We start from the raw sequence: 27,939 nt of genomic DNA, 5'->3' as shown, positions 1-27,939 counted from the left end.
CAGCCAGCTCAGATACACCAGCGGCTTCACCCTCCTTAAGAAAAAAAAAAGAAAAAAAAGAAGATGAGTCCGTGGACACCTTCATAAACACTCGGAACTGAAAAATAGATTCAAAAAAAGTTAAATCAATGGTACAGAAAAGTAGTATGTCCAGGACGCCTTCGACCTCAACCCAGGAGATCCAAATGGACATGTTCGACCATCATCCACACACACAGGTAAGAGGCAAGGAGCAGGCACGGAAGGAAAGCAGGGGAATATCATGACGGACAAATACAAAGACTGCGTAAACTATCGAGCATTTATAGACAATGTGATGATGGTGAAGCTGTTTCACTTCTGGAGATTAACAGGTTGTTCCGCAATTAAGTCGCCTAATTCGGCTTCGGGAGTCTGAAATGCTGGTGTGCTGATGCTGCGCTGATTCAAGCCCGAACTGTGTCTGATTTCTTCCTCTTCTTGAAGAGAAATCAAAAATGGATGATAGGGTATATAGTTTTTCGTGTTTTGGGGATTTTGATTTCTAATTCCGCCCTTTTGCCCGTAGTGTTGGTTTTAATAAGTCTCCATATGTGTAACCGTATGAGAGGATGTGATGTGACGCTTGTTTTTATCGCTGTCCCTCATTGGGTCCTCACGAAAACCACGCCTTTGGTTAATTAATCATTAATTAACCAAGTAGACGACGCACGACATGTTGACGTGTCTAGCTGGAGGAGAGATGGATTTTATTCAAATTAACATTAATCACAAAGTTTTCAAACCTTTACATGAAAGTAATTCATTGTTTTTTTTTTTTTTTTTAGTCTTGCATCTGACATTAGATCTGTGTTTTTTAGGGTGGAGGACATATTCTCTTACACCCAACTCTACCCTCAGAAATTCAATTTGGGTGAAGTGATTTTTTTTTTCACCTGTTCTTTATTTACAATTGTATCCATCAACTTTCGTATGTGTCACTATTTTTACAAGGAAGTGACATGATGTTGTGGGCATGTTTAGTCATTACAGTTTAAATGGATGAAGAAGAAAAAAAAGATGAGAATATCTTGAACAACACACCCACACTGAGCTCAGTCATTGTCTCTCTGGAGAAAAGAGAAAGAAAAAAAAAAAACCACCCTGTCATAGACAACCAACGCTTCAAACAATGCCAAATACTGCTCTCTCCTTTTTTACTCCCACTCCTCCCAGCTTCTCTCTCTTCCTGCTCAGCTCTCCAGTTTCCCTCTGCATCCACTTTGAATGTCCCACTATCTCCATCCTGCTCTCAGCATCTCACCTCGTCCGTTCTGTTTTTAGAAATCAGATCTTTATCTGCTGCGAGGCTGTGGTGAGAAACAGATGGACCACCTCCTTGTGCCAGGCAGCGGGAAATGTTTTGTGTGTGTATTTGTGTGTGTGTGTGTGTGACACCTCTGATCAATTAGATATAAAGTTCACACAGACCTGCAGCAGGTCATGCTGGTATATGTATTTATAACTCTGTTGTGGAGAGACAAGCAGGAAACCGCATTTCTAATATCCTGAAGGAGACAGAAGAGCTGATCCAAATTTCGCCCAAGGGTGGCTAAGATTGTGTCTGTTGACCGCTGTCAGATTGCAGATCAGTGTGGATCTCTCTGAGCAGAATGTATATGTGCATTGTGGGTGAAAGAGTGCAGTGTGGTTTACATTTTACAGTCGTTATATCTTGCATCCCACCACACTTTACCCTCCATGCTCCCTGCTTTCCAGTTTAGAGAACCCTGCTCACAAACACAACACCCTTTTTAATTATACACTTAATCTGGGAGGATGTTTACCAACAGGAAGCCTTCCCTCCCTACTTCCTCTGGCATTTCCCTGCCCTTTGCTGACAGGAACTCGCCCCATCATGGCTCCGATCGCAGAGACCCCTTTAAACACGTGCACACACACACACACACACACACGTGATGTTTAATGTAATTGTGAAATTGTTACAAAAGAGCATACGTTTGCCCCTGCCACCATCACCAGAACATCCTATAAAGAAACTTAATTTTGTAACAACATAGGTCTTATTTTTGTAATTTAGCTATGGAGTCTCATCATTTATGATACTATTTTATTTGTCAGAATAACTGCTGAGATATCTGGTGGCACAGCAACAGCTCAAGCAGGGCAAACATCCACAGTATAACCATGTTATCTAAGTCACTTATTTGCAAATGAAAAGGGAGATGAACATACAATCGCTTACTTAAACTGTCTATTGTCAACATTCAGGTTTTGCACTGGTACAACTTGGAGCTAAGTTCCTTCATTTTACATCGTTGTGGATAATAGATTTGTTACTGCGGTGTGTTCGTCTTTGATTTAGCCTCCTATGAATATGGTTCAGACTATATTATTGAACTGAACTGAGAATTTGTTTAGATAGATGGATATGGGACAGTGCTAAAATCTGTTTTAAATAAGAAACAGCGCAAAATCCATAAAAATCATCTTAAAACATACAGTAAGAGACATTTTACAACATGGCAGAGAAAAGTGCTAAAGTGCTTGGTTATTTATTGCACAAGATTTATCGGAGTTAAGCAGCTTGATGGAGGCTGGAACAAACGATAGCTTCAAGCAAATGCTTTTACACTTTGGCACACGGAGTCTTCTTCCTGATGGCAGAGGTCGGAATTCAGAGAACAGAGGATGTTGAGAGTCTGCAATGATTTTGTTGCTTGTTTCATGGCTGCCTGCTTGTTTCAGGCTCATTGTCTTTCTTATTACCTTCATAGCTGTTTGGTGCATACTGGCAAGACTGCCTGTTTACAAACTGTTTGATTCCGTGGTCATGTTGCGCCCTCAGATCTTAGCGATTAAGATAGCGAGTAAGACCCGGTATACACCAGAGATTTGTTTGGATATCCTATCTGGATGAGGTGAAACAAATGTGCAGAATGGATGGCTATCAAAAAGTGATTGGATCGGTCCGTCGACATCTGGAGGAGGTCTGGTTCACATGTGACCAGGTCTTAGCCACGTGTAAATGTGATCTTTACAAATTGGCTACATTCTTAAAATATATGTTTACTATTGTTCAAGTCTGTCTTAAAACAATAGTCCGGTGCCCCATGAACACATTGAAACAGATTTTGCTTGCTGTAATCATTCCTCGTGTTCATTCTGGCAATTAAAAGATCCCTTCCGCGTGCACTTTCAATATATGATACAAGGGACAAAATCCTCAGCCCCCGTTTTGTGCAAAAATATATTCTTACGTTTTTTTTGTTGCTTATATGAGGCTTCAGCGCTCTTGTGATCATTTTAGTATAAAACTGATTCTTTGTGTTTAGCTGTTGAGCTGCAATGGAGGGTTAATACAATTTTTTTTGCATAGAATTAACACTGTTGGTTATGTTTACCATCACTTACATTGAGAGAACATAAGGAGGGGATCTATTGATGGCCAGTATGAACAGGAGGAAGGATTACATTGAACAGGAGGAAGGATACATTGAGCAAAAACAGTTTCAATGTACTGTAAGGAGCCGAGGGGCAGTCTTATTGTATCTACATTTCTGTCAGGTGGCTCCAGGTGTGGGAGAAGCCAAACACCTGGATCTTATTTCCTCATCATGGGAGGATAAAGGACAATCAGGAAAAGTTAATACCTTGCACTGCCATGCACATAAAACTTCATTACAGTGAGGCATAAAGCTTATTAATTAAACATTGTAGCCGATCTGTACATGGTATTGGTTGATACCATAAGCCACTGTATCGGTATTATAACAAAAAAGGTCGAAGTGGTGCATCCCAAGTTATTTATTCCAGGTGTAATAGCAAAAGCCTGTGAACAGTTGTCATTACTTTGAAAGTATAACCTGGTATATGTAGTCGAAAATGTTTGTTTTTCTGTACAGAGTCACAAAATAACCCCTATCTTAAAGTACATAGTCATCAGTGCACATGGCATCTTTCAGTACAAAGGCTGTTCTCATACACTGTCCGTAGAGTTTACCTGTAAAACAATGCACAATAATGTTGCATATATGTTTCACTAAATCAATTTGTATAAGACCAACAACGTCTTTGAGGTAATCTAACCAAGTTGTTTCCTGTGAAGTGAGATGTTTAATTTGAAAAACTATACGCATGAAACAAGTGGAAATGAACACGTTTTGATCGACATTTGGATGAGAATGAGAATCAGCTTTATTTGCCAAGTATGCTTACACATACAAGGAATTTGACTTCGTTTTTTCCGTCGCTCACAGCGTACATACACAGAAATAGACATAAAAAACTGAAAACAAGGACAGCAGGATGGATAAGGGAGGCATAAACATTTAACTTATATATACACACAAGTATAAATATAAATATATTTTTACAAAAGTACGTATATGAACATAAAAACACAACAACAATGAAATGGAAAATTTGTAGGAGAATTCATGAATAATAAGGAAAAACTTTTCATGGGTAATTTTGCAAGGTTACTCAGCAGTGTAGAGGAAACATTTGCCAGCAGTGATGTCATTTATTTAGTGTCAGTTGCACCTAACCCCTAAGTACAGTTGCCAAGTTACATCTTTTCGCATGTATCATCGCCTCAAGTTCAACATTAAAAGCCAGTAACTATGCTTGCAGAAGTCTGCAACACAGTCGTTGTTGGTTATGTCACAGTTGGTTTGCTGTGGACCATCCTGCTGTGTGTTCATCCTATCCATCTGCAACAGTTAGTCAAGCATGGCACACAGGGCTAGATATTTTATTTTTGAGCTACAGGAGGTTTACAATGAATTCATACAAACTCCTGAGCTCAGAACAGATTTTTATTTTCATCTGTTAACACTGGAAACCTCTTGGCCAGAAGAGTGTATTTATGTGTTACAGGTAATGCTTGTTTAAAGACAGGCATGGCGTCGTAAGTCATCTCAGGGCCACGACCTGCCCTGTTGTACGTGATGTGAAAGTGATAACGAAATACTGGCGGGATGTTATCCTGTCACTGGATCTTTCCTGTTGATCCGAGAACAGCCATACACAGACATGTGGAGAGGTTTGAAGCAGCTGCTCGCTAATATTCATTGTTTACATAGGTGCTCAGGATGTGTGTGCGGGGAGAGTATTGGGAGTTGGTTGGTTTACCAAAAGAGTGTGTGTGTGAACAGTTGTGGATAAAGACAGACGCCAACAGTTCAGACAAATAACGTTTACCAAAGCATCTCTGCAAAGAGAATAGAGCTCATGTAAGGGTGCTGTTTCTTACCTTAGAGGCAGCAATTGATTTCTCCCCATGTCAGTATTAGAGCTGAGCATCATTTTAACATTATTTATACTGGTGAAAATGAAGTTTGGTCACAGATAACAGTACTTTTTTCTAGACCAGTACCATGTTTCTGTATAAAACCATTCTATTCAGTTACCACAATATGCCAAACCCTCCCTTATTATCCATTTAAATGTTTATCTAGTGCTACTTTATCAAAGTTAGATCTGAAAATATATTTTCAAAGAATCAGTTAAAAAAAAGACCTTTCAGATATTTGAGCTTCCAACACAACATGAACAGTTGGTTCGAAGGCAGAGTACACCCTGGACAGGTTGCCAGATTATCACGGGGCCCAGACCACGCAGGGTCACATTCTGTATGTTAATGTTTGATCTTTATTTCGAAGCATTATCTCAGCAGTTCTCTTTTTTTTCTTTTTTTTTTTATGCTGAAAGTACAACATAGTCAGCATCCTGATGGGCCTCCTACACATGTGATTGGTCGGCATTGTGTAACCATGGCAATGTGGGCAGGGTGGTCTCATAATGCGATGTGTGGCCTCTGGGCAACCCAGATAGGCCATTTGCCGTGGGTCTGCCAATCAGATTACAAGGTCCCAGTTAGCATCAGAACATGATGAGCAGTAATGAAGGCTGCTCATGGACACACTGGACACATTTACTCCGGTCGACTTCCTCTACAGTCTGGGAGTCGTGCTGCTTGATCTCTGGTTCCATCTGACTGCCTGATCATATTCGGAAGCTTTTACAAATGCTACGCCAAATGTTAACTGCTGTCATGCTCCCCCCGGAAGCAAGGCTTTCTACCAGATATGTCAAGATAAGTTATGATGAAGCAACTCAATTAAACTTTTTCTGTTTTTCTCTTTCTTTCCATTTTCTCCTCTCCCTTGCCCTCCAACCTCTTCTCTTTCAGGGAAAGTACGGCAAGAGGAAGAGCCGATTTAAGCGCTCGGATGGAAGCACCTCCTCTGACACCACCTCGAACAGCTTTGTCCGACAGGTAACATTTCACACTTAATCCTTCCTTCAGACCACAGTCTCAGCTTCAATTTATTTAATGAAGAACCATACGAAAGCTTAATGGAGTCAAAGTGAGGTCTTTTAACGCTGGGAATTAAGCAGCTACATATAGAAAGTAATTTAATCATTGTTTGTGACTTTAAATTTTTCTCTCAAATCCAACTTTTACATTAGCTGAAACTATTAGATGATTGAGGAATTAGTAGGTCAACATAAAAGTAATCATTTGTTAATTTATTCATTATCTTGCAAACATTCCACGAGCAAACCACAATATGAGGGTAATGCAGTATGAAGCATGCACACAGGAGGCTTAACAAATAAGTATAATCTTTAAATAATAAAAGGCTTATTGAAAGGCGAATCTTTCTCTCTCTTCACCTGTGTGATTGTCACAGGCAGCCCACATATTGTACTGTATCTCACACACTGAAATGGCTTTGATAACATCCCTGGTAACAACAGTAAAGCCCCTGTGACTACATCTACACAGCTTGCTTTATTGTTACAAAGTTGGAGCTGAGAGACATTGGCAAAGATTCCTCCGGGGACTCTGATGGTAATTATTAGTCCCCAGGTGTAAGACTCAGCCCCACACTACTACCCCCTGACCCAGCCTCCACCCTGATCTGCAGGTGTAGATGCATCCGACTGTCTCTTGTCAGAAACAGCCAGTTAAACCTGTCAGTTGTCCAGCATCATTTTTCGGCTAAGAAAGGGGTCAAGAAGCCTCTCTTGGTCAGACAGGAACACTTCCTCTCCTCTGGGAGTTTCGATGGCGGGGTTTAAAGCATCACACGCGTCGCAGTCCTTTCTGGACACAACATTTCTCAAAGCCACGCTGTGTGGCAGCTAAACGAGTCCATCGTTTCTGTCTGACCCTATTCATTTGTGAGAGGAAGTGCTGAATGACATTTACCTGTTCAGTACGGGTGTTTGCTTTAGACACAGAAATTAAGAAAAAAAGATCCAGTTTCTGTTGGTGAACAAGGAGCTGAACTCTCCTGTGGTTTCTAAAGGTTAGCTGCTTCCTCGCCTACACACATCATTCTTTCCACTGCCTTGTCCTTCATTAACTCTACGACTCTGCTTGCTGAAGGACCACGTGCACTGGGGCCTGCAGGTTAGGCGGGTTCATAATCGCTCACACTGTATAAGGAACTCATTACCTGTAGTAAGGATGATTTAACGCGTCCTCAGATAAATGTCCTCTCCTGTCTAATGCTATTGCAGAGCATTTTCCTCATCAAGGCCAGCAGGGGAAGGAGCTGACGTTTGAAACGGTTGAAATGTTGCTGCACAGAAACCAAAAATTGATTTAGGGACTAATGAAATATCTGTGTGATACGTCAACGTGATTCAATTTCTCAAACAATGATACGATAAAAAAAGAAACTGGCTTCAATCAGACAAAAAGAAGCATAAAGGCGCCCTATAGGTTTTGGTCATGTAGCCTTTTTTAGCCTACCCTTGAACAATTCAAAGCAGAGCCCTGTATAGGCTTTACAGTCTCACACACACCTACGCAAGTGCAGGCTCACTCACCACACACACACACACACACACACACACACACACACACACACACACACACACACACACACACACACACACACACACACTCACAAATACACAAGAGCCACAATCAGCCAACGGTAGAGCTGGCTGGTACACTCGGCCTGGTTTCCATGGCAACCGGGCCACTGAATCTCCCTCTGTGTGCAGGCACAGTGGGATGGAGAGACGAAGGAGAGGATGTTTAGATGTTTTGTGTGTGTGTGTGTGTGTGTGTGTGTGTGGGTGCAGCCTACGTGTTTGTGCAGTGCTGGTTTGTGTGTCGAGTTCAACAAGAACACGTCTTCCGTCAGAGACTGTCTGCTACTGCTGGTACAATAGGTACCATGTATGCTGTTGTATGCGATAGAAAAAAAATATTTTTACTTCAAATTGTATATATTTGCCATCTTAGAAATTTCCTTTAAAAAGCACCTTTCTAGTCTTTCAACCAGTCAAAGCGCTTTACACATGTCAACATTCACCCATTCATACACTAATAGCAGAGGCTGCCATACACAGCGCTAACCGCACATCGGGATCTAATCTAATCATTCACACACAGTCACACAACGATGTCACAGCTTTCGGGAGTAATTGGGGGTTCAGTATCTTGCCCAAAGACACTTCGACAGGCAGAGAAGCTGGGCATCGAACTGCCATTCTCTCTAGGGGGCTCTACCTCCTGAGTCACAGCTGCCCTTTGTGCTTCATCAGCAACAACAAGAACACACACATAAATGCGCCCTTTAGGTTTTTGTACATGTAGCCTTTTTTAGTCTCCCATTGAACAACCCAAAGCAGAGCGCTGTATAGGATTTACAGTCTCAAACACACCTACGCAAGTGCAGGCTCACTCACAACACACACATATGCATGCTCATACACAATGTTTTTACATTATAACATACAATCTATTCAGAGGGTCTGGCATGTTTTAATAATTTTTTTGTTACTTCATTTATGCATGTAATTCTTTTTTAAAAGATACAATTTATAATTTGCAAGGTTGAATTGCCAAAAAAAAACCCTCCAGGGACTTGAAAAGTGACATTTATAATAACAGTAATGTAACATACACAATTCGTATGTATCCATCAATAATTTTAGACATATGAAAAACAGACATAGTTAAGCAAATTAATTGGAAACAATGCATCCCATAAACACCCATGTGTTACAAAAATATACTGCATCCCTCAGATTTAACACACACAAATATCAAGAAGATTTATTTATATTTATTAACAAACTGAGAACAAACATGGTGAAGCGTTTTCATAAGACAAGAAAGAACAGGAAATAAATGATGTTCACAACAATTATTCTTGGTGCTTGTTTTTGAAGAAGGTATATGGGCTCAAGTTTGGTGTGATTGGGTAGCTAGCTCAAGCTGTATTACAATGATTGATATACAAATAAACCATTAAATAATATAAAATAAGAGCTACCTTAGTGTGGATGAAGGGACGTGATTTTCCTAGTATGCTAATAATCTTTGCCATTTCTTAGTTATGGCTCTGATATTAGGTTTCCAAGATAAGTTATCAATTACTTTTTTATACAAGGTAGGTTAAAATCCCCAATTCAGGACCAAATAAGATTAAGCTTGTTTTTTTGAGGTTAAGTAACAGCTTGATGAACATAAACCAAGTAGGCAGCATACTAATTTCTTCATTAAACGCCTTGATGATGGTTTCGGGATATTTATGCGAATAGAAAACACTTGTCATCTACAAATCTAATTTTAGACAATTTGTCTGAGACATTGGGAATGTCATTAATATATTCCAAAGATTAGAAGGGCCCAGTTGATTGAGCCTTGTGGTACAGTGTGCCGTAGAGTATTGAAAGAAAAGGAGAATTTACCCTTTACTAAGTCCCGCCTTGAATGCAGACTGGCCAATCATTGTGTAGAATTGGCCCGTTCCGTCCAGGGTCCTGTGTCGATTGCCAGGTGATGTGCTGGTTCACTTTTACACTTTTTCTGTAGGCTTTAGCTTCTATCTCTATATTGTTTAACCTGTTTTTGCTGCTGAATAAAGTTCACATCCTTGCTATATCCTTCAAACTCATATTGTAGACCCTAAAGTCTTATTCTCTCTGAAATTGGTTTTGGGAGTGCAGTTAGTGATAGTGTGGGCTCAATGGTAGCTCTGACAGCTTGATGGAGGAGCAGCAGGGGGCCGGGCTGAATGAAGGGTCTGTTGGCTCCTATATAGGACAACAACTGCTGTCTATCTGGTGAACCTTAGCAGTGCATTGTTTCTTACGCCAAGATGTGAACGCTTCAGAAGAAGATTATGATGATTAACAGTGTCAAATGCCTAAAATATGCCTGAAAAAAATAACTTTTGAATTTTCCTTTCTATCTCTAGATTTGTATATTTCATTAATTTAATTTGTGGTGGAATCTTTGAGGCGCCACTCTAAAATGTGGATGATTGAGCCTCTAAATTGGCATACAGGAAACAACAGCCCCCCCCACACACACACACACACACATTTCTCTAAAGATAAGAAGATTGTGTCTTGGCTTGGCTGACATATGTGAAAGGTTTCGAGGGACTAGATGCTGCAAAGAGAGGAGCAGTCCTCCTGTCAGTTCGGACATATGAATCCCAGCAGAGCCCCTGTTGCTGCTGTGTTTGACTCCACGAGGACTGAACTGGTGGGTATGCTGGCAGCTCTCCATTAATTCACCTTTTGTTCCTTGTCATTAGGTACTTATACAAGATAGGAGGAGGCGGTCAGGTGTGTGGCCATGAAGAAGCCCAATTCATTGTGTCAGACGTTGCCCTCTAGTGGACACACTGGGCCCCCAAAACCACCACCACCCCTCCAAACACACCTATTTGCCTGTAGACCTCCCTCCTTTAGCCTTTTTATTTGTCCCAATTCCAAACAATATGTTCATTTCCATAGTATCCAACTACAACTAATTAGTACATATGTAGACCTAATAATCCCTTGTAGGGCTGGATTAAAAGCAAATCAGATTAATTACGTATTTTATTCAAATGAACCAATATGGATTCTTACAATCCTGAGATCGATCTTTGCATTTGCACCTTTTCTGTGCAGCAATGTATCTACTCTAGATGTTATGTGTTGGCAGGGGTTACTTTGTGGTCAGTTAGGGCCGTGTGTGATGTGTAAAATGTATATTTTGTGGAAATCAAGTTATTCAAAAAGGTTATTTAAATTGTTACATAGATAACAGCTGGCTGTATTAGCCGCCTTGCGTCGCGACATTACCGTAAACAGTGACGTGAACTCAACCGTCTATACGCAACCCAGGAGAGAGTTTCTCTTTCGCTATGAGACCTGCAGCCGTGGAAGTGAACAGTGTGTGCACCGGCTGTGTCTGCTGGGTAGCTAACACTAGCTAGCCAGCTGTCTGCAGTAAACACAACACAAACAATGCAGATTAATTGGTTAACAGACTTTCAGGTTCTGCCGGGTTTGTGCTCAAATTGATGATTAATATGATTTATATAGATGTGGCATGTTTTATTTGTTTTACATTTTCCAAAGAAAATTAGTCCATAGTCCAAATTTCTATAACCAAGAATTGTTAACAATTAAGCCTATGTTGCATTTAATGCTTGTTTAAAAATCAAGGCAAAGTCACTCTCTTATTTTCACTGATTGTAAAGACTCTTATATACAAAACATAATTTACATGTTTGATCTAGAAGACATTTTAAGAGTAAAATCTGAGAGGCCGTTTATGAAACATTAGTATCTGATCTAACTGAATCATCAAAAACCGAATCAAGTTGGGTGATCAGTGCCAACATCTAACTCTAATCCATCCTCTGATACCCTTTTTTCCGGAAGAGAGACAGAGAGAGGGGCTGGGAAGAATGAGCTCGGTTCAGAAGCTGGGAGGACTGAAGCAAAGAGAGAGAGAAGGGAGGGGGGTTTCCCTGGGCACTGCCCCGGTCCTCTCCCACGTCAGTCAGGGCATTGAATGGCTGACGGCTGCATACCGAGCCTCCTTCTGGGTCTCGGTGCGTTCATGTCCCTGTTTCTGCCCCAGCCAGGGCTAAATATATTTCCCCAGTTTGCAAATGTAGCACAAGTCCTGCAACCCGACCCCCAGTCAGCTTCAGCTCCCTTCCTCTACACAAGGTTCACGTTCCTCTGGGCTGTTGAGGGGGTGGGTGTGTGTGTGTGTGTGTGTGTGTGTGTGTGTGTGTGTGTCTGTGTGTGTGTGTGTGAAGGGGTTGGGGGTTAAGAGAGCGCTCTCCTAGTCTCACACATACGGCACTCTTTTCTGGCTCTCTCTCCTATCACACACACACACACACACATACACACACACATACACTGACAAACACACACATGTACTCTTCTGCACTTGTCAAGCTAACAGACAGATACTTACAATAGTAACCGCTATCTCACACACACACACACACACACACACACACACATAACTCCGTCTGTGGACTCCGACGTTGCCCCCTTGGTTTGCCGTGGTGTGGCGAGCGTGGCAAACGAGGTATGGAGAGAACGGAGAGGATTCAAAGGCCCGTCATGGTAAGAAGGATTTGGATAAGCTTTTTGCTGCGTCTGACTGAACTGGAGGCAGTTTGTGTGTGAGTTTCTCTGTGTGCGTGTGGACCTGGATCGAGTTTTGAAAAGTTCAGCGGACACTCTTGCTCTGAGATATGACAGGAGAGTAAAACTTGCCGCCCGTGTCCTGATAGCACTTTACCTCCTGGTCTGCGGCTTTCTTTGCTCTTCTCAATGTGATTCCATTTTGGGCCGGGCCACAGCTGCTGGAAAGACGCTGTGTTTTTAATTAGACTTCCAGTCCCACCGGTTGCCCCTTCTGCTATGTGCACTGCCTGCCCGGCCGTCCCAGCACTGTGGCCATTTCAGGGGGCTTCTTTCACTGCTGTCGGCCTGAACCAGATTGGCTCTGGGCTGGATCTTCATTTAGCCTCTTATTGAACATTGCTGTGTTGCTTTACAATTTTAAATTTCTTCTGTTGTTTGCTTGCCATTATTTTTGCAATTATTGCATTTAGGGCTAAATCAATTTTATTTTCACTGGATCGTATTGTGATGATTAAGGCAGCAAATAGCAATCGTTATAATAATTTATTATATAAACCTGTCAGTTCTTACCTCAGTAAAGTGCTAGAAAGACATATAAACATATGTCACTGGGAAGTTCCCAGAGTCTTCAAATTGCCTGGTACATCTCACCTTACAGTTGAAAACCCAAATATATTCCATTCATAATGACAAAAATCAAAGAAAACCAGAAAATCCTAACAGTTAAGCAGTTGTGTTTGATTTGAACATACGATTGTTTATCAAGCGCTATTGTTTTACAAAATTCTGTTGCCCAAATGAAACAAAATTATGATTTTTTGATTTAAAAGATAACAGTTGAAAACCGTTTGCTCCATTGATTTATCACCTAAGTCAATTAAAATTTGGGCTTCAACTTTAATAATTGTTTCATTATCATTAAATCTGCCATATATGTTCTCGATAAATCTTTAAGTGTATATATTCAGTGTTCATTGCCACATTCTTACTCTTTGATAACATTACTTTTTTAGGAGGCTGGCATATTTTACTAAATGGAAAAGGGGCTCTGTAGAAAAAGCATGTTTTGTAAACTTCAAATATGATATTAAGTGAGTATTAGTATTGGGAAATTAGTATAAAAAAACTCACGTGTTATCTTGGCAGTAATATTCAAATATTTCTAGCTATACCAAGCCCTAATCATGACTTAAATTGGCACATGGGGAAAAAAAAAAAGTGATATCAGCCATATCTACGAGCCCTAATTTCTTTAGTGAGATTGATTTGAAGATAATACCTAACGAGCAACTTGTTATTGGTCTCTCTTTTGCTTTTTTTGTGAAAATGGGGATTTCTGGTGAATTCAGTCCATGACTCATCTTTTTAGTCATCTCCACACTGTCCAGCTGGTTGCCATGACTCTGCTGTGACAGAAGAAAGGAGTATGGCCATTTACAGCCACCGGCCTTCAGTGTCTGACTGGAAATCTGTCCTTTGTGATTCCTCAGTCTGTAGCCTCCGTCTGCCTGTTTTGTGATGCGTATTTCCCCTTTTATTCCAATTTTCTTTGCTGCACTGGTCTTCACTGAATTAATCTCTGATGTGAATAGATATAAGAGCCGATAATACATTCTGTTTTTTGGCCCAAAGGTCTTGGGAGATGTTGTGTTCTTCTTCTCATTTTCTTCTCATTCATATCTAAATATATTTTTATCTTTTTAATGAGGGGTTCGCAGTATGTGTTAGCTCTCAGATGATTATCACTTCTTTGTGTGACAACACTTGCTGCAATGTTCCTGTTGTTTATGGCAGCAGCATATTCAAATCTTTGACCTCTGCCCTGTTATCTGTCACAAGAACAGGAAGACAGAGAGGTGATCAATTCCTTTGTTTTATTAAGATCTTAACGAGGAGGAAACTAATCCAATTGTCATGCTGGTTCAGTATTTTCATGATAATTTTATGCAGCTGTATGTATATCCTAACGTCAGCTAATTTTTACTTCATCCAAACTCATTCCCCTTTCTCTTGAAACCATTTACATGGTTGCCATTGCATCTGAAAAGAAACAATGTTAACTAATTTTCCTTCTGCAGGCTGACTCTTTTCAACACTCATTATTCAACGCACTTCTCTCTTGCTGGCCCGCCCTCACTCCTTATTCCATTACTCCCCCTCCGCTCTGTTGCTCTCTTTTTCCCCCTTCCATTTATTCCAATATCAATGCTAAGGAGGTACAAATTCATCGCAGTGGCAGCCAACGTGCAGAAAATGGAGAGGAAACACAGTCTGTTAATTTTTAGGTTCATTACTGAGCCTCACCTCCTGTACACATCCTGTGTTTCACCCTTTCTTAACCTACTGTGGTCTGTGACAATGCAGTATAGTTTGGATTATACCAAATAGATATATAAAAGTCTTAGTTTCGCTTGTCTTGTTAAACATGGATATTTCTCTTTAAAACATCTCCCCAAATGCCATAATGTTTTGTTTGATGTAGTTATTACTGTATTTTCCTCCAGACTTTTGACCAGGCTTTGAGCTCACAGCTGTAACTCGCACTACGTGAGAAAATCATTATCACCTGTTGAAATGCTTTTATGCAATTTCCGATGTTCTTTTCCCTTCAGGGTATTTTATTATCTATTTGATTCCTATATCTTCTTCGTATCTCCTTCCAGATGCAGCTCTCACTGGCTGCCTGTATTAAGCTGCAGAGATGGTTACTATGACACTGCTAGGGTCTCTAGTCTGGCACTGCCAATAGGAAAGGAGCTCCGCCATCAGGTGGCCTGTAGCTATTTTGAACAGGAGCTGTATGTGAAGTGAAGCAAGCAGCTAAATTAGAGACACAACCCAATGACATGAGGGGAGAATAAGAAGAGAGGGAAGGAAGGAGAGTGTCAGGATAAAAAAAGGGTGGAGAAGATGTGTTTAGTTGCTCACCTAGTCTATTAATGTGAAAGGGTTTCAGAAGAAAAATGGTAAAGAGAGTTTATTGATCAGTCGCGATTCTGACTCTCCCCTGGTTCACATTCACATTATTTTTATATAAAATATTGACAGTTGTGTGTGTGCGCATGAATCCATCAATCGTTCTCCGTCTCTTCTTTCAGTGACGTTTTTTTTTTCTGGTGTTGTGTGACGTGAATCAACTGGATGAGTGACTCACAGAAGCATTTGTCCACACACACATACACACAAATATACACCACGAGTAATCCCTCCCACTCTCGTTTTGCTGCATCACCGACCTGTTGTAGTGAGCCAGTTGGTCTCAGGTTGTTCCAGACGTCATTTAGGCTTTTTTTCCCCTCTAAAATCATTCCCGTGGGTTTCCCATCAGGGTTTGTTAACCTTCACTTAGTCAGTGCTCCGTGTTGGGATGCACTTGTATGATTTAGAAGATGACTCACAGCTGGTAAGTGGGGGCGGCTGTTATTGTCCTCATTAGATGCTGCATGCCACTCACAGGATTATTCCTCCTACCTGAGTGGGATGCATTCGCACCGCAGCGAGCGTTTGAGTTTGAGTAAATGGAACAGGAAGTGGGGATGGTTTGTGGATGCCCAAGGACGGGAGGAGTAGCTAGCCATCGCCTTGGCAACAGGGAGTGTCCACATTTAGTGTGCTGTTGCCAAGTCACAGAGCGCCTCGGTACGACAGGTGGCTGAGCTAAAATCAACATTTGTGTTTTCTCGTACCGTTTGAAATCCTACGGAGATGCATGGATGGTAATCAGAGGTGTAGAGGAGCACTATTCACACATAAATGCTCACAGACGACACCACACAGATGCTTCACTCCTCAACATATGACCACGGTTCTCTCTGGATACAATATTTAGACCTTCAGGAATGCCACCAAGGACTCCGTCATTTATTTCTTCTCATCTTATTTTAAAAGAACATCATTTTTGCTTTTGACTTTCATTGAGCAGTTTGCTGTTGAAATAGAGATGGGGAAAAAAGGAGAGAAAGAGGGGTATGACCATCAACAAAGGTCCCCTGCCAAAATCAAACCAAGGTTGTTGTCATTATATAATATGCGTCTTAACCACAAGGCCACCGGGACATCTCACATTTCTTTTCATTTTTAAAATAAGAAAGATTTGCTTACGAACGATTCAAATGACAGCAAGTTGGCAGCAATAAGCCATGAGTTCAGAGTAGGGTATTGGTGGATCTGATGCTGGGTATCAAATCTCAGTACTTAAGAGTACTGTACCGATTTAGTATTGCATCAAATGTTTGGTATGATTCTTAGGAATGCTATCCTTTCATCAGTAATATCTTGAACAAATCTTTTGTTTTTCTAGTTTAAGGTTTCATTTAAGAGTTTTCTTTGCTACTGATGCAATGAGTCGGCATATTTTGTGAAATCAAAAAAGGGTTTAAACATGTTTATATTCATTTATATTCCAAATTAAACTATCAAAAGTTACTGATATCAAAACAGTTCAAACAATAAGCAGCCTCAGTCCAGAGGTGTTTGTTGTACTCGCTGAGTGCACTCGTTGTGTTGTCTGACTACACATGTGAAGAGAATTTTTTCATCATCATTGCATATGGTGCATGTCATCTCTGTGCATTCTCACCTCTATTTTAAAAGCCCACACCTAGTGACTCACTTCTCCTGCCTGGCACATTCAGCTGTCCGCATTCTTGTCAGCACCTCCTACAAAGCGCCAGGCAGCTTGTCAGCGAAAAAAAAGAAATACAGCAAGAAGAGAATAAGTGGGATTGTTATATAAGTTGAACACTCAAACACTTCAGAAGAAACACTACAGGCTGCCGCCCTCACTGTACTGCTCTGCTGAACAGTACAGTAGGCCGGAGCTGCAGGCCCTCACAGGAGGCTCGGTTTTTATTGTGGTATGGGTGTCTGGATGAGGGTCAGCAGCAGAGAGTCAAGTTACAGTGCATGAGTGTTGGATGTGTTGGAAACTGTAGCCACTTCATCAGAAATTTATACCCCCCTCGATTATAATAACAGTCCTCAGGCCACTTTTTTTCCCTCTACTTCTGTCTGTCCCTACTTGACACACCCACACACCAAATCCGTTGTACCTGTGCAAAAGAACCTGGCCACCTCGGCCTCACGGAAGCTACAGTGGAAATGTCGACCTGTTGTTATTCATCCTCTCCACCTCAAATTACACAGTCAGCTTTCATGCAATATGAAAGCCGAGGCCCCTTTTGTGTCTTTGTAGTTTACACTTCTCAAGGCAGTCTTGACATTTTGACCACAAATAAATTGAAATGGCAGAGCCACAACCGTTCTTAAGACGAGAAAAGTACATTTGAAACAAGACAAAGAAGCAGGAGAACATCATGAAAAACTTTAAGATGAAGACGGGTTGTCGGTTGTCTACTCCCGTTTTTCTCCCTCAAGGGTTCAGTAATGGACATGCTGTCCTTTTTTACCTCCTCACCTATTTTAAACTCATTATGCATTTCAGGGCTCCGCCGACTCCTACACCAGCCGGCCATCGGACTCAGACGTGTCCCTGGAAGAAGACCCTGAGGCTCTGAGAAAAGAGGCCGACAGACAGGCCCTCGCCACGCTCGAGAAAGCAAAGGTCAGAGTTCAACTGCTTTATCTCTGCTTTGTCATCCATCTTGCACTGTGTTAGCTTAATAGTCATCGAATTTGCATTCACATCACTATTAAGTATTTTGACACCGGTTAACCTCATCATCTGTGTCAATGGGACACTTTACTCTTGAGTTTTCTTCTTTTTTTTTTTTTTTTATGAGCTGTCATCTGTATTTTAATATCTGTATTTCCCATCGCTGCTCCAGACCAAACCAGTGGCATTTGCTGTGCGGACAAATGTTGGTTACAACCCCGGTCCCAGTGATGACGTTCCTGTGCAGGGCATGGCCATCTCATTCGAAGCCAAAGACTTCTTGCACATTAAAGAGGTATGAACTTCCCAGACACTCCATCAAGCTTCTGGCCATACACACTTAACAATAGAGCACATTTTGGTACTGAAAAGTATTATTTTTCACAGAGCAGTTTCTGTGGTCATGTGTACAACTTTGTACCAATTCAGCCTGAATTAAAGGTTTATCATTTTGGCTAGCAAACTGACTGAAGATCCTGGATGGGCTAAGGGAAAAAGACCAAAAGTGGCAGTGATGGTGGGTGGGAAACCACTGAGGGATCATTTTGCATTGTCTCATTCTGTCAGAACTATATTCAGGCTTCAGCATCAAGCTTCTAAAAGTGTAAATATGATATGTTAATAGCCTTAGGATCTATGTTTAAATCCTTACTGCCATAAAATGCTATTTTATTTCCACAGACCAAGAACAGGAAATTATTTCTAATTGTATATGTTTGGATGAGGCTATATTTTTATTCAACATTACGAATCCATGTCTGAACGCAGAAATACAACAATGACTGGTGGATCGGACGTCTGGTGAAGGAGGGCTGTGAGGTGGGCTTCATCCCCAGCCCGGTCAAACTGGAGAACACCCGTCTGCTGCAGGAGCAGAGGATGAGACAAAACCGACTCAGCTCCAGGTAACAATTAAAAACCCTTCAGCAGTATCAGCATCACAAATGACCACCCAACTTTTTAAAACAGGGATTTGATAAACAATTTGCAGTGTAAGCACTACCGATTCAGCTTTTTTCACTAATTTTCTTTATTCATTTTTCCTCAATGCTACCAAAAGCTCACAACAGCACCTTGTCTTCTGTAAACTATGATGATCAGTGTCCTCTCGCAGGAGGAAACCTAACAATTGCTTGCTTGGAGCATAAAATATAAGTGAAATCAGTTTAAAATAGTATTTGTCTTGTTAAAAGTTAGTAAAAATATGAAGATGATAAGTTATATGTACTCAGTACTGTGAAGCTACAGTATGTATCTTTCTTTCACCACCCAATCCATTTTTACCATTTCAGTAAATCTGGAGGAAGCTCCAGTCTGGACGTTGCCACGGGAACCCGCAGGCCCACCCCACCTGGCACAGGTGAGGTCAAGGGGATCTCCCTATCAACTGGGAAAATCGTGACTGATTTTGCTTGTTTTTGTGGGTGTTGGTGCAATCCTGACAGAGCGAGGAAGAGATGAGACAGGCGCCTGATATTTAGATGACGATTTTAATTGGCTTGTTAGTCAGGCATGATGATGAATCACGCCGCGCCTCTCTGGGTTGCTGTGTGAGGTGAGAGATGTCTAAGGTCTGTCATTTGCACACAGGACGGGACTGAAATAGAGCTGAGAATGGACCTCACTCATTAAACTTGACAAGTATGTCTGGCAATGTGTGCATTGCCGATTCGCCAGGACGACACAGAGCTGCTTCTCGATATCCAGAGAGACGGCAGGAGAGATGGAAGTGCAAACATGGGGAAGATATTCTTTTGTTAATCAAATAGAGCCACTGAACTTAATACTTGTATAACAGAAACCACATCTGTCTAATACACCTAGTACATCCTACAGTAAGTGGTCGATCTGACGTAAAGGGTAATTTAAAAATTCATACATGTTATTCCTATGGTCTAAGGCACTACAAAAATATTGGTAAACATTAACAACTCTGAACTCTCTATCCCATAAAGTTTGGAACAGCTCTATAGACAAATACATGAGTTAAAAAAGACGTTATAGACTACACTTGAGAGCGCCCAGGGGAATATAGTATGTATGTATAGTAGGGAGTAAATAGGCACATTCAGTCTCACAACTGAGAACTCTACAGTAGAATTAAGCTCATTTGGGTATAAGAATGAAAATTTACATTCTTTAGCTCCACAAAGTCAGTCTCCAGTTCATTGTCTATAGAGCAGCTCCAGACTTTATACTTGATTTCAAGCAAGTTTGATACTTACTGGTTTCTGGCTGCTCATTAACATGAACAATGAGCAGCTCATGTCAATTCATGTTGATTGCGCTTTCCTAAGCCATGGAAATAACATACTGAAATTCATAATTTAGGTGATTTTCTCCTTTAAAGCAAGAGTTTGACATATTGAGAGATACCCTTTATTTGTCTGAGAGAGAGTGAGATGATGGATGCCACTCTCATAAACTTTCTCAGTAGTTTAGCACGGACAGGGGGAAACTGGTTCTGTTCTAGCAATCTAGTTTGTTTAATCAGTACAAAAATCAAAGTGTATGTATGTATTTTTGTAATGATGAGATATAATATATCACTTAATCAGCTTCAGGGGTGCCAGTAGGCAGATTTTCTGTCACTGTTTGACAGAGCTGGGCTAGCTCTTTCCCACTGTTTTCAGTCTTTGTGCTAAACTAATACAACCAGCTTTAGCCTCATCTCATATATATCGGTATCACTCTTTTCATCTCCCAACTCCAGGCAAGAAAGCAAAAAACAATTTCCCCAAATCTAGAACAATTCCTTTTAAACCAAACAACTACATGCCTCATCTGCCCCCCCTCCATACCAACCACACGTGCATTACCAACAATTATTCGGACACGCACTTAATTCCAAACTCCATCTTTCTTCTCAACTTCATTCCTTCTCATCTACTACTTTCCTCCACTTTTCTCTGCAGCTCCTCCTTTACACATCTACACTTCCAGTTTTGTTGCTTTCTCGTCACACTGAACCCGCTCTCTGTCCATGTTATTATTCCCCACATCTGTGCCGTCCTTCATGATAATCTGGTGTGTTCTTTTTTTGAACTCTTGTCAATGTCGTTTCCAGTTCAAATCCTACAATGCCACCTTTTTTGATCTCAGTAAATGTCATCTCTTGCAATGTCCTCCATGCCTCTTTCTGGATGCATCTCACATTCGTACTTCTATTTACTCTTCCCTTTTTGCTTTTGCTCTTCTATCATTTTCTTCTTCTCTCATCCTCTTTTACTTTGCCTTGTCTTTCTCTGTCTTCTCTTCTTCCTTGTCTGTCCCTCTCTCTGCACCGTCTGCCCTTACCCCCTCATCAGCTCACATGGACATGTCCACTGTGGCCTTTGACGTTGACCCACTCGACCTGGATGCCGAGGAGCCCCCTGAGTCCCAGGGTGACCCTCGCTCCCCCAAGGGCATGTCAGGCAGCGTAACATCCCCTCAGGCCAACGCCCACCGACTGCCCTTCTTTAAGAAGGTAACATTAGGGGCCCAGGATACCTCCCTTACCTTGCCAGCCTCCCTCCCGCATTTTGTCCCTTACCCTCTCAAGATGGTCAGGGCTAATCTCCCCTTCCCCTCTCACTAACTTCTCACAACTGAACTGTCCCTGCTGCCTGATTATTCCTGAATCTAACACTGTTTGGCCCCTCAGGCTCCGGTCACGAACGGTTACGCTGACATATGTTTGAATGTTTGTTTTTGTGCTTGTCAGCTGGGAGAAGCCTTGAACTAACTGATACACTCTGAAATGGCTGCTCTAGCATAAGAGTTTTGATCTGTTTTAAAATAAATTAGTGGCATTCTGTTTTAATCAATCAACAGCTCCTGTCCCCACTAATCCTAACCTATCAATAACCAAATGTGCTCTTGTGTTTGTGCTTTTTTTTGTGTCTCTTCTGGCTTTTGTGTGGAATGATACTGTAGGTGGTCCAGCTAAACAGAAACAGAAGTCGGTGAGTGTGGTTTGTTCTCAAAACTAACCTCTAACGTTTCAACTTCTTACTCCTCATCCTCTGTTGTCTCACATGCTCCTTCTTGTGGTTGAGAAACCAGTTCAAAGAATATTTTTCTAGCACAGTTTCATGCATTAAAGGACTCATTACAGCATATAGTATTCACAGGATCATTTGTAAATAACGGTGACGCCTCTGTAATTTCCCCAGAGCTTGTATCGCAGCTGTCAGTGTGCAGGTGCAGATCCATCCCAGACCCTGTTAGTCAGAAAGTAACAGTAACTCATCCTGACATGCTTTCATTGCCATTTATGATGGCTAATTCGAGTGACAGTAGCCCACAATCAGCTGTTTTTACGCTTTTCAGCACAATTTGAATCACACTTTAAGGCTGCAAAATAAATGTGTATAACAATAATCTCAACATAAGCATTTTGTAACAATATGATTCCATAGAGGTATGAACAATATATATATATGTGAACAATATTTACTCATAATCACATATTAAATAGTAAAACTCGTGTTCATACCATTGAGTCCATTTTGTTCAATGTTTACCTGACAGAATGTCCAAGAAATATAAACTATACATTTTTAAGTATCTTAGCTCTATTTTAGGAAATAAAATATCTGTTGTTTGCTGTAAACATGGCAACTGTAGCTGTAGTATTTTCAGAGTATCTGATTTTACAGACGGACAATAAACTATTATCCAGATCGATATTATTTACACCACCCTGCCTGCTACTCACCACACTAAATTGTGCGCTGTGCTCATGTTATTCCGAACCAATGAGCACTATTATGTTGTGTTCGGTGCTCCAGCTCTGCCCCTTTAGACACAAGAGCCATTTGCAAACTTTAAAAAAAGGTATTTTTAGCTTCTGTGAATACAAATGAGGTGAAATGAACCTCCATTGCTCTGCTTTATGTAACGTAATGTAATGGAGCGGGGCACTCCAGCACTATCTCCTGCCTGAAGAGCTGCACAGCACACACGGAGGCGGGGACGTGCTTGAAAAACAGATCTGCAAAAATACATCCAGCTTGAATGTTCACAAGGTATAAAGGACATGTGACTGTCTCCCCTCTATGTCATTGAAAAACGGGCTGTGTCTAAAGATGATTATGGAATCATTATAGATGAATCATTCCCTCATGATTCATAATGTACAAATACGCATCAAGGTCAGGCGCAACAATATGGGTCGTGTTTGTGTGTGGGTGTTGTAAGTCTATGTCATTTTAGGTGTAATGGCTTGAAAAAAGCCACAGACTACAGTATGTACAGGCCATTTATATTCTGAAAGGTTTCTGAAAATAGGACAAAGACAATAAATATTTTGAACATGGAGGCATACACTGTATTTTTTGTAGATTTACACCATAAATGGGTACAATTGGACGAAAGGAATTTCTTAAAATAGCAGAGTTGAAGCACAAATGTTTTTTAAAAAGTGCATTTTACCATAAAAATCACAATTCAGCAATTACTGGCAAACAAATTAGTGTGAAGTATAACGCCTGTGTGAGAGCAGCAGCTGACGCCCTAGCGTCTGGTTTAATTATGGACACTTTAATTATGTGCAGACTGCAGACCAAGAAACAGAGTACCATTCAGTGGGAAATTGATCCCTTTCTCCGAACATTCATCGGCAGTCAATAAACCCAATGGACTCCAGCGTCTGAAACTCACCATCCATCAACCCTAGAGAGGGCCCAAGAGAGGGCTTTTGTGTTGAGTTGATGTTGATTTAAGCTTGACTGTACATCGCTGTGAGCTTTGTGGAACTGTTTGAGAGTATGTTCAGACGCAGCATGACCGCTTCACTCACCCATTTGTTGGTGCTGTCTCATTCTGGCACAGATGGAGCATGTTCCCCCCTATGACGTGGTTCCCTCCATGAGACCCATCATCCTAGTCGGGCCGTCACTTAAAGGATATGAGGTAAGGAGAAAAACTTGCAACATGTGCTTGTTTAACATCTAATTTCACTCCCATAGTTTGTTGTCTAACGCCTGGTGTTTCGTCTTCAGGTGACAGACATGATGCAGAAAGCGCTCTTTGACTTTCTGAAACACAAGTTTGAGGGCAGGTAAGAGTGCGATCATCTGCTATTCGCAGCCGTTATGTACTGTAGGCTCTGCTTTAACTGGTTTCTACTTGCTAACCCGGTAACAACTGGTGCACTGGATATCCGTTTCAGAATATCCATCACACGGGTGACAGCGGACATCTCCCTGGCCAAGCGTTCAGTCCTCAACAACCCCAGCAAACACACCATCATTGAGCGCTCGAGTACCCGCTCAAGCCTGGGTAAGACAACATGCAGCCTTTTCAAATCTGCACAATCCACAAAAAAACAAACTGTCATTAAGTCTACAGTTAAGACAGTAATTACTCTCATTTTGTTATTGGACCAACGATAAAGTATAGCATAAAAAACAATATAGCAGTAAAGAGCAAGCAAATGGAAAGCATTTTTTTCATCACGTCATGTTTCTAAACATCCATTCAAATACGTTTCACTATCTGTGTTTCATATCTTTATTGATTTGTGTGGCTAGATAGATAGATGGATAGATGGATAGATGGATAGATGGATAGATAGATAGATAGATAGATAGATAGATAGATAGATAGATAGATAGATAGATAGATAGATAGATAGATAGATAGATAGATAGATAGATAGATAGATAGATAGATAGATGCATTTGTGTTTTTATGTATTTTGGAGTACAATGGAGCTCACAGAATATGATATATCAGCTTTTGGCTACAAAGACAATCATTTTTAAGAGGGTAAATTCATTGTTGGTTTTGGTCTTTACATGGGATTTGATCACGATAAGGAAAATATAGAATATGACCAGATCTATTCATTAATGTCCTTTAAGAGGCAGTTTGGTTTGCAGCGAAAGAGTAAAAACATTTGCAATTCCACACGTACAAACACATATTTACAGTAAAAGGGTGTTTTTGTGATGCTGCAGGTGTTAAGACAATGAAAAAATATCGACAAGCATGTGGATATTTTGCAATTTAGACATACTTTATGCCACCACGCCGGCAACAGCTGTGACTGGACGAACTGTGTTTTCAGGTTGTCTTGTGAACTTTATATCTCAGGTAGGCCTGGAGGGAATAAACGTCCACCTGGACTCAAGGATGAACTTAAACACATTTTGGGCCATAACTCATAAATTCAGATGCTAAATAGGAAAATTTCACACAAGTGTAAAGAAATTTTGGACATACATGGATGAAAACTGCAACATTAAAGATAGTGTAATTCCATGTTGGAGAACATGTAGGTAGGTCATACGTTTTTTTCCCCCCTTTTTATATACCTGCTCTGACTGTCTGAGTCTGATCTGGCCTCCTCTCTCTTTCTTCATCCTGTCTTTTCTGCCCTTCAACCGCCCATCCTTCCTTCTCTCCCACCTCTCATCCTCTACTTCCACTCTTTATTGATTCAGACGTGCTGGGTATGTATGCTCTCCTTGCAACAAAACAATGAAGCCTCTCTCCTTCTTCACCCTCCCCTTTTCTCCTCACTTTATTCATCATCTGCTCATACATCGTTTGTCTGCCCGTCTGCTTGCCTGTCAGTTTCTCTGTTCCTCATGCTTCCGTGTGACAGCCTGTAGTCTCTAAAAATAAAATTAAAAAAATTACAAAACCAAAAGCTGAAAGAGATCTGTGGGAGGGCAGCAGGGCGGCTGGTGTCTGCTCTAAACTATGAGCAGAGATGGAGGCAGATTCTTTCCATACTGCTCTCACCCATCTTGAGACCTATGTATAATGATATCCATACACTGTATGTTTGCAATCACTCCCAAGGATAGCCTTTACAGAAGCTGGACCTCGCCTCGTGCACTCTGTCTAGTCATGGAGGCGGAGCAAGTTTCTCTCTGCAGTCAATTCCAAATTTGCAAAAAAGTCCAACTCTTTGTTGAGGTTAATGGAAACCTTGCCAGCTATTTCTTTTATACGAGTTAGAGTTCATGTTTCTTATCACTCTGCATAGCACTGTCCTGATTTTACCTCCAGCTTTAATTCTCAGCCCTCTGGAGGCTGCTGAAATGTGTGCAGGCCCCGTCTCTCTGCAGATTGCCTTGCCCCCGTTATCTCTCTCTGCCGCTGGGTTGGCAGCGCACACAGCTCGAAAGGCGCTGAGGTTTGACCAGACAGGAGAGGAACAGTCTGGTTTCCTGGTTTTAATCTCTCTCCTAACACGTCAACAGGCTGATTTAAAAAAAAAAAGGGGGGGGGGGGGGGGGGACTGTGTTTGAAATGCTAAATAACAAGCTCTTATAGGCTGTTGTTGAGGAACAATGGAAACAAAACACACAAGCAGTCCACAGATTTGAGTGGTTCACCTGAATAATTACTGCTGTGCCCATTAGCGCTAACAACAACTAATGTTCCACTTAATGTGTTTTAAGAGGGTTTTTTCTGTTTTATTTACATGGTGAGAAATTGTGCTCTAATTATTAGTGATTACAAGTGCCCCAGGCATCTCATTCTTAAGCGCCTCCCTCCTTTTGAAATAACAAACATCAGAAGCACATAAGGAAATTGTAAATGTTGGGAGGTGGCAACAGAATGAGGATGCTGCACTGCTCCATTTAGCTGTGCATAAATGGAACTTTTAACTGTGATCCAATCTAATTCATACGCTTTGAACAGTTTTTTTTTCTTTCTAAAATCGTAATCATGCATGAGAAAGTACAAACATGTTGGTTCTGTACTTATGGCTGATAAACGGTGCTGCATCTCCTCAAAGAGAGAGGTAGTTTACGCAGTAGTTTTGCTCTCTCGCTGTATTCATGTGTCTTATCTGTTTCCCGGGCCTTCAGCGGAGGTGCAGAGTGAGATTGAGCGCATCTTTGAACTGGCACGCACCCTCCAGCTGGTCGCTCTGGATGCAGACACCATCAACCACCCCACTCAGCTGGCTAAGACCTCACTGGCTCCCATCATTGTCTATATCAAAATAGCCTCACCTAAGGTATGGCAACAGATGACCTTAGAGTTATAATCTTTAAGATTTTCATACAATTAAACCCATTTCTGATAATATTTATTCATTTTTAGCAATGTACTAATAGTATGTAATGCTTATTCAAATTACCTACCTACCTCTACAACATTGTTTTAGAAGACAAAGTGTTGTTGTCCCTCTTCAGGTCCTCCAGAGGCTCATCAAATCTAGGGGGAAGTCCCAGGCTAAACACTTAAATGTGCAGATGGTGGCAGCAGACAAGTTGGCCCAGTGCCCACCTGTGAGTTCTGCTTTTTGACTTCAGTGAAACTTTGTAGAACTTTAGAAAAAATAACACATACATTTTGTTTCTGTAAAACCTCCAAATAGTCATTTTCCTTACGTGCAGGAATTGTTTGACATCATTCTGGACGAGAACCAGCTGGAGGACGCCTGCGAACACCTGGCCGACTACCTGGAGGCGTACTGGAAGGCGACGCACCCCCCGAGCAGCAACCCTCCCAACCCTCTGCTCAACCGTACCATGGCAACGGCAGCCCTGGCCAGCTCCCCCGAGCCCGTCTCCAACCTGCAGGTACAGGTGCTCACCTCCCTGCGCAGAAATATGGATATGTGGCCTGACATGGACGGTGTCATAGCCATTGACGGGAAACAGGAAGAACATGCTCTCTGAAGTCCAGAAGAAAGGCGGACGAGGACTCCGGCAACTCAACCTCAACCCAGCAGCCTGCTCTCTTTACACTGAAGGCGAAGTGCATTGAAACCCTGTTTATGCTGTATATAGAAACACATTCACACAAACGCACCTGACACATTAATGAGCCAAATTGACACACGTGAACAGCTAGCTTTTAGATCACCCGCCAAAAAAGTAGTCTGTTTTTTGCTTCGCTGCGCCGTTTTAACTGTGAGAGTAGCTCAACTCAAACCACACTGGACTTAAGGAGTAACCCAT

General features: G+C 41.4%; 1 protein-coding gene across 2 annotated transcripts; it reads left to right on the top strand.

Moving 5' to 3' along the window:
- Positions 1 to 21: 21 nt before the first annotated feature.
- On the top strand, positions 22 to 27,764 carry cacnb1 (calcium channel, voltage-dependent, beta 1 subunit). Of its 2 annotated transcripts, none has more exons than XM_054606752.1 (13): positions 22 to 218; positions 6,176 to 6,262; positions 17,852 to 17,971; positions 18,195 to 18,317; positions 18,791 to 18,927; positions 19,315 to 19,382; positions 21,941 to 21,969; positions 23,840 to 23,920; positions 24,010 to 24,068; positions 24,180 to 24,289; positions 26,839 to 26,990; positions 27,169 to 27,264; positions 27,373 to 27,764. In XM_054606752.1, exons 1-13 carry the CDS (start codon positions 129 to 131, stop codon positions 27,655 to 27,657), a joined length of 1,437 nt encoding a protein of 478 aa, XP_054462727.1. In that variant the 5' UTR covers positions 22 to 128; the 3' UTR covers positions 27,658 to 27,764. The 2 variants fall into 2 exon arrangements, with proteins under 2 accessions (XP_054462727.1, XP_054462728.1); XM_054606753.1 differs by having other exon boundaries at positions 27,354 to 27,391.
- Positions 27,765 to 27,939: the final 175 nt, after the last annotated feature.

Source organism: Anoplopoma fimbria, chromosome 11 (assembly GCF_027596085.1).
Source record: "Anoplopoma fimbria isolate UVic2021 breed Golden Eagle Sablefish chromosome 11, Afim_UVic_2022, whole genome shotgun sequence".
In the NCBI taxonomy this organism is placed as follows: domain Eukaryota; kingdom Metazoa; phylum Chordata; class Actinopteri; order Perciformes; family Anoplopomatidae; genus Anoplopoma; species Anoplopoma fimbria.
Note: the sequence above shows the minus strand (reverse complement) of the source record. Positions and strands in the feature narration are given on the sequence as shown.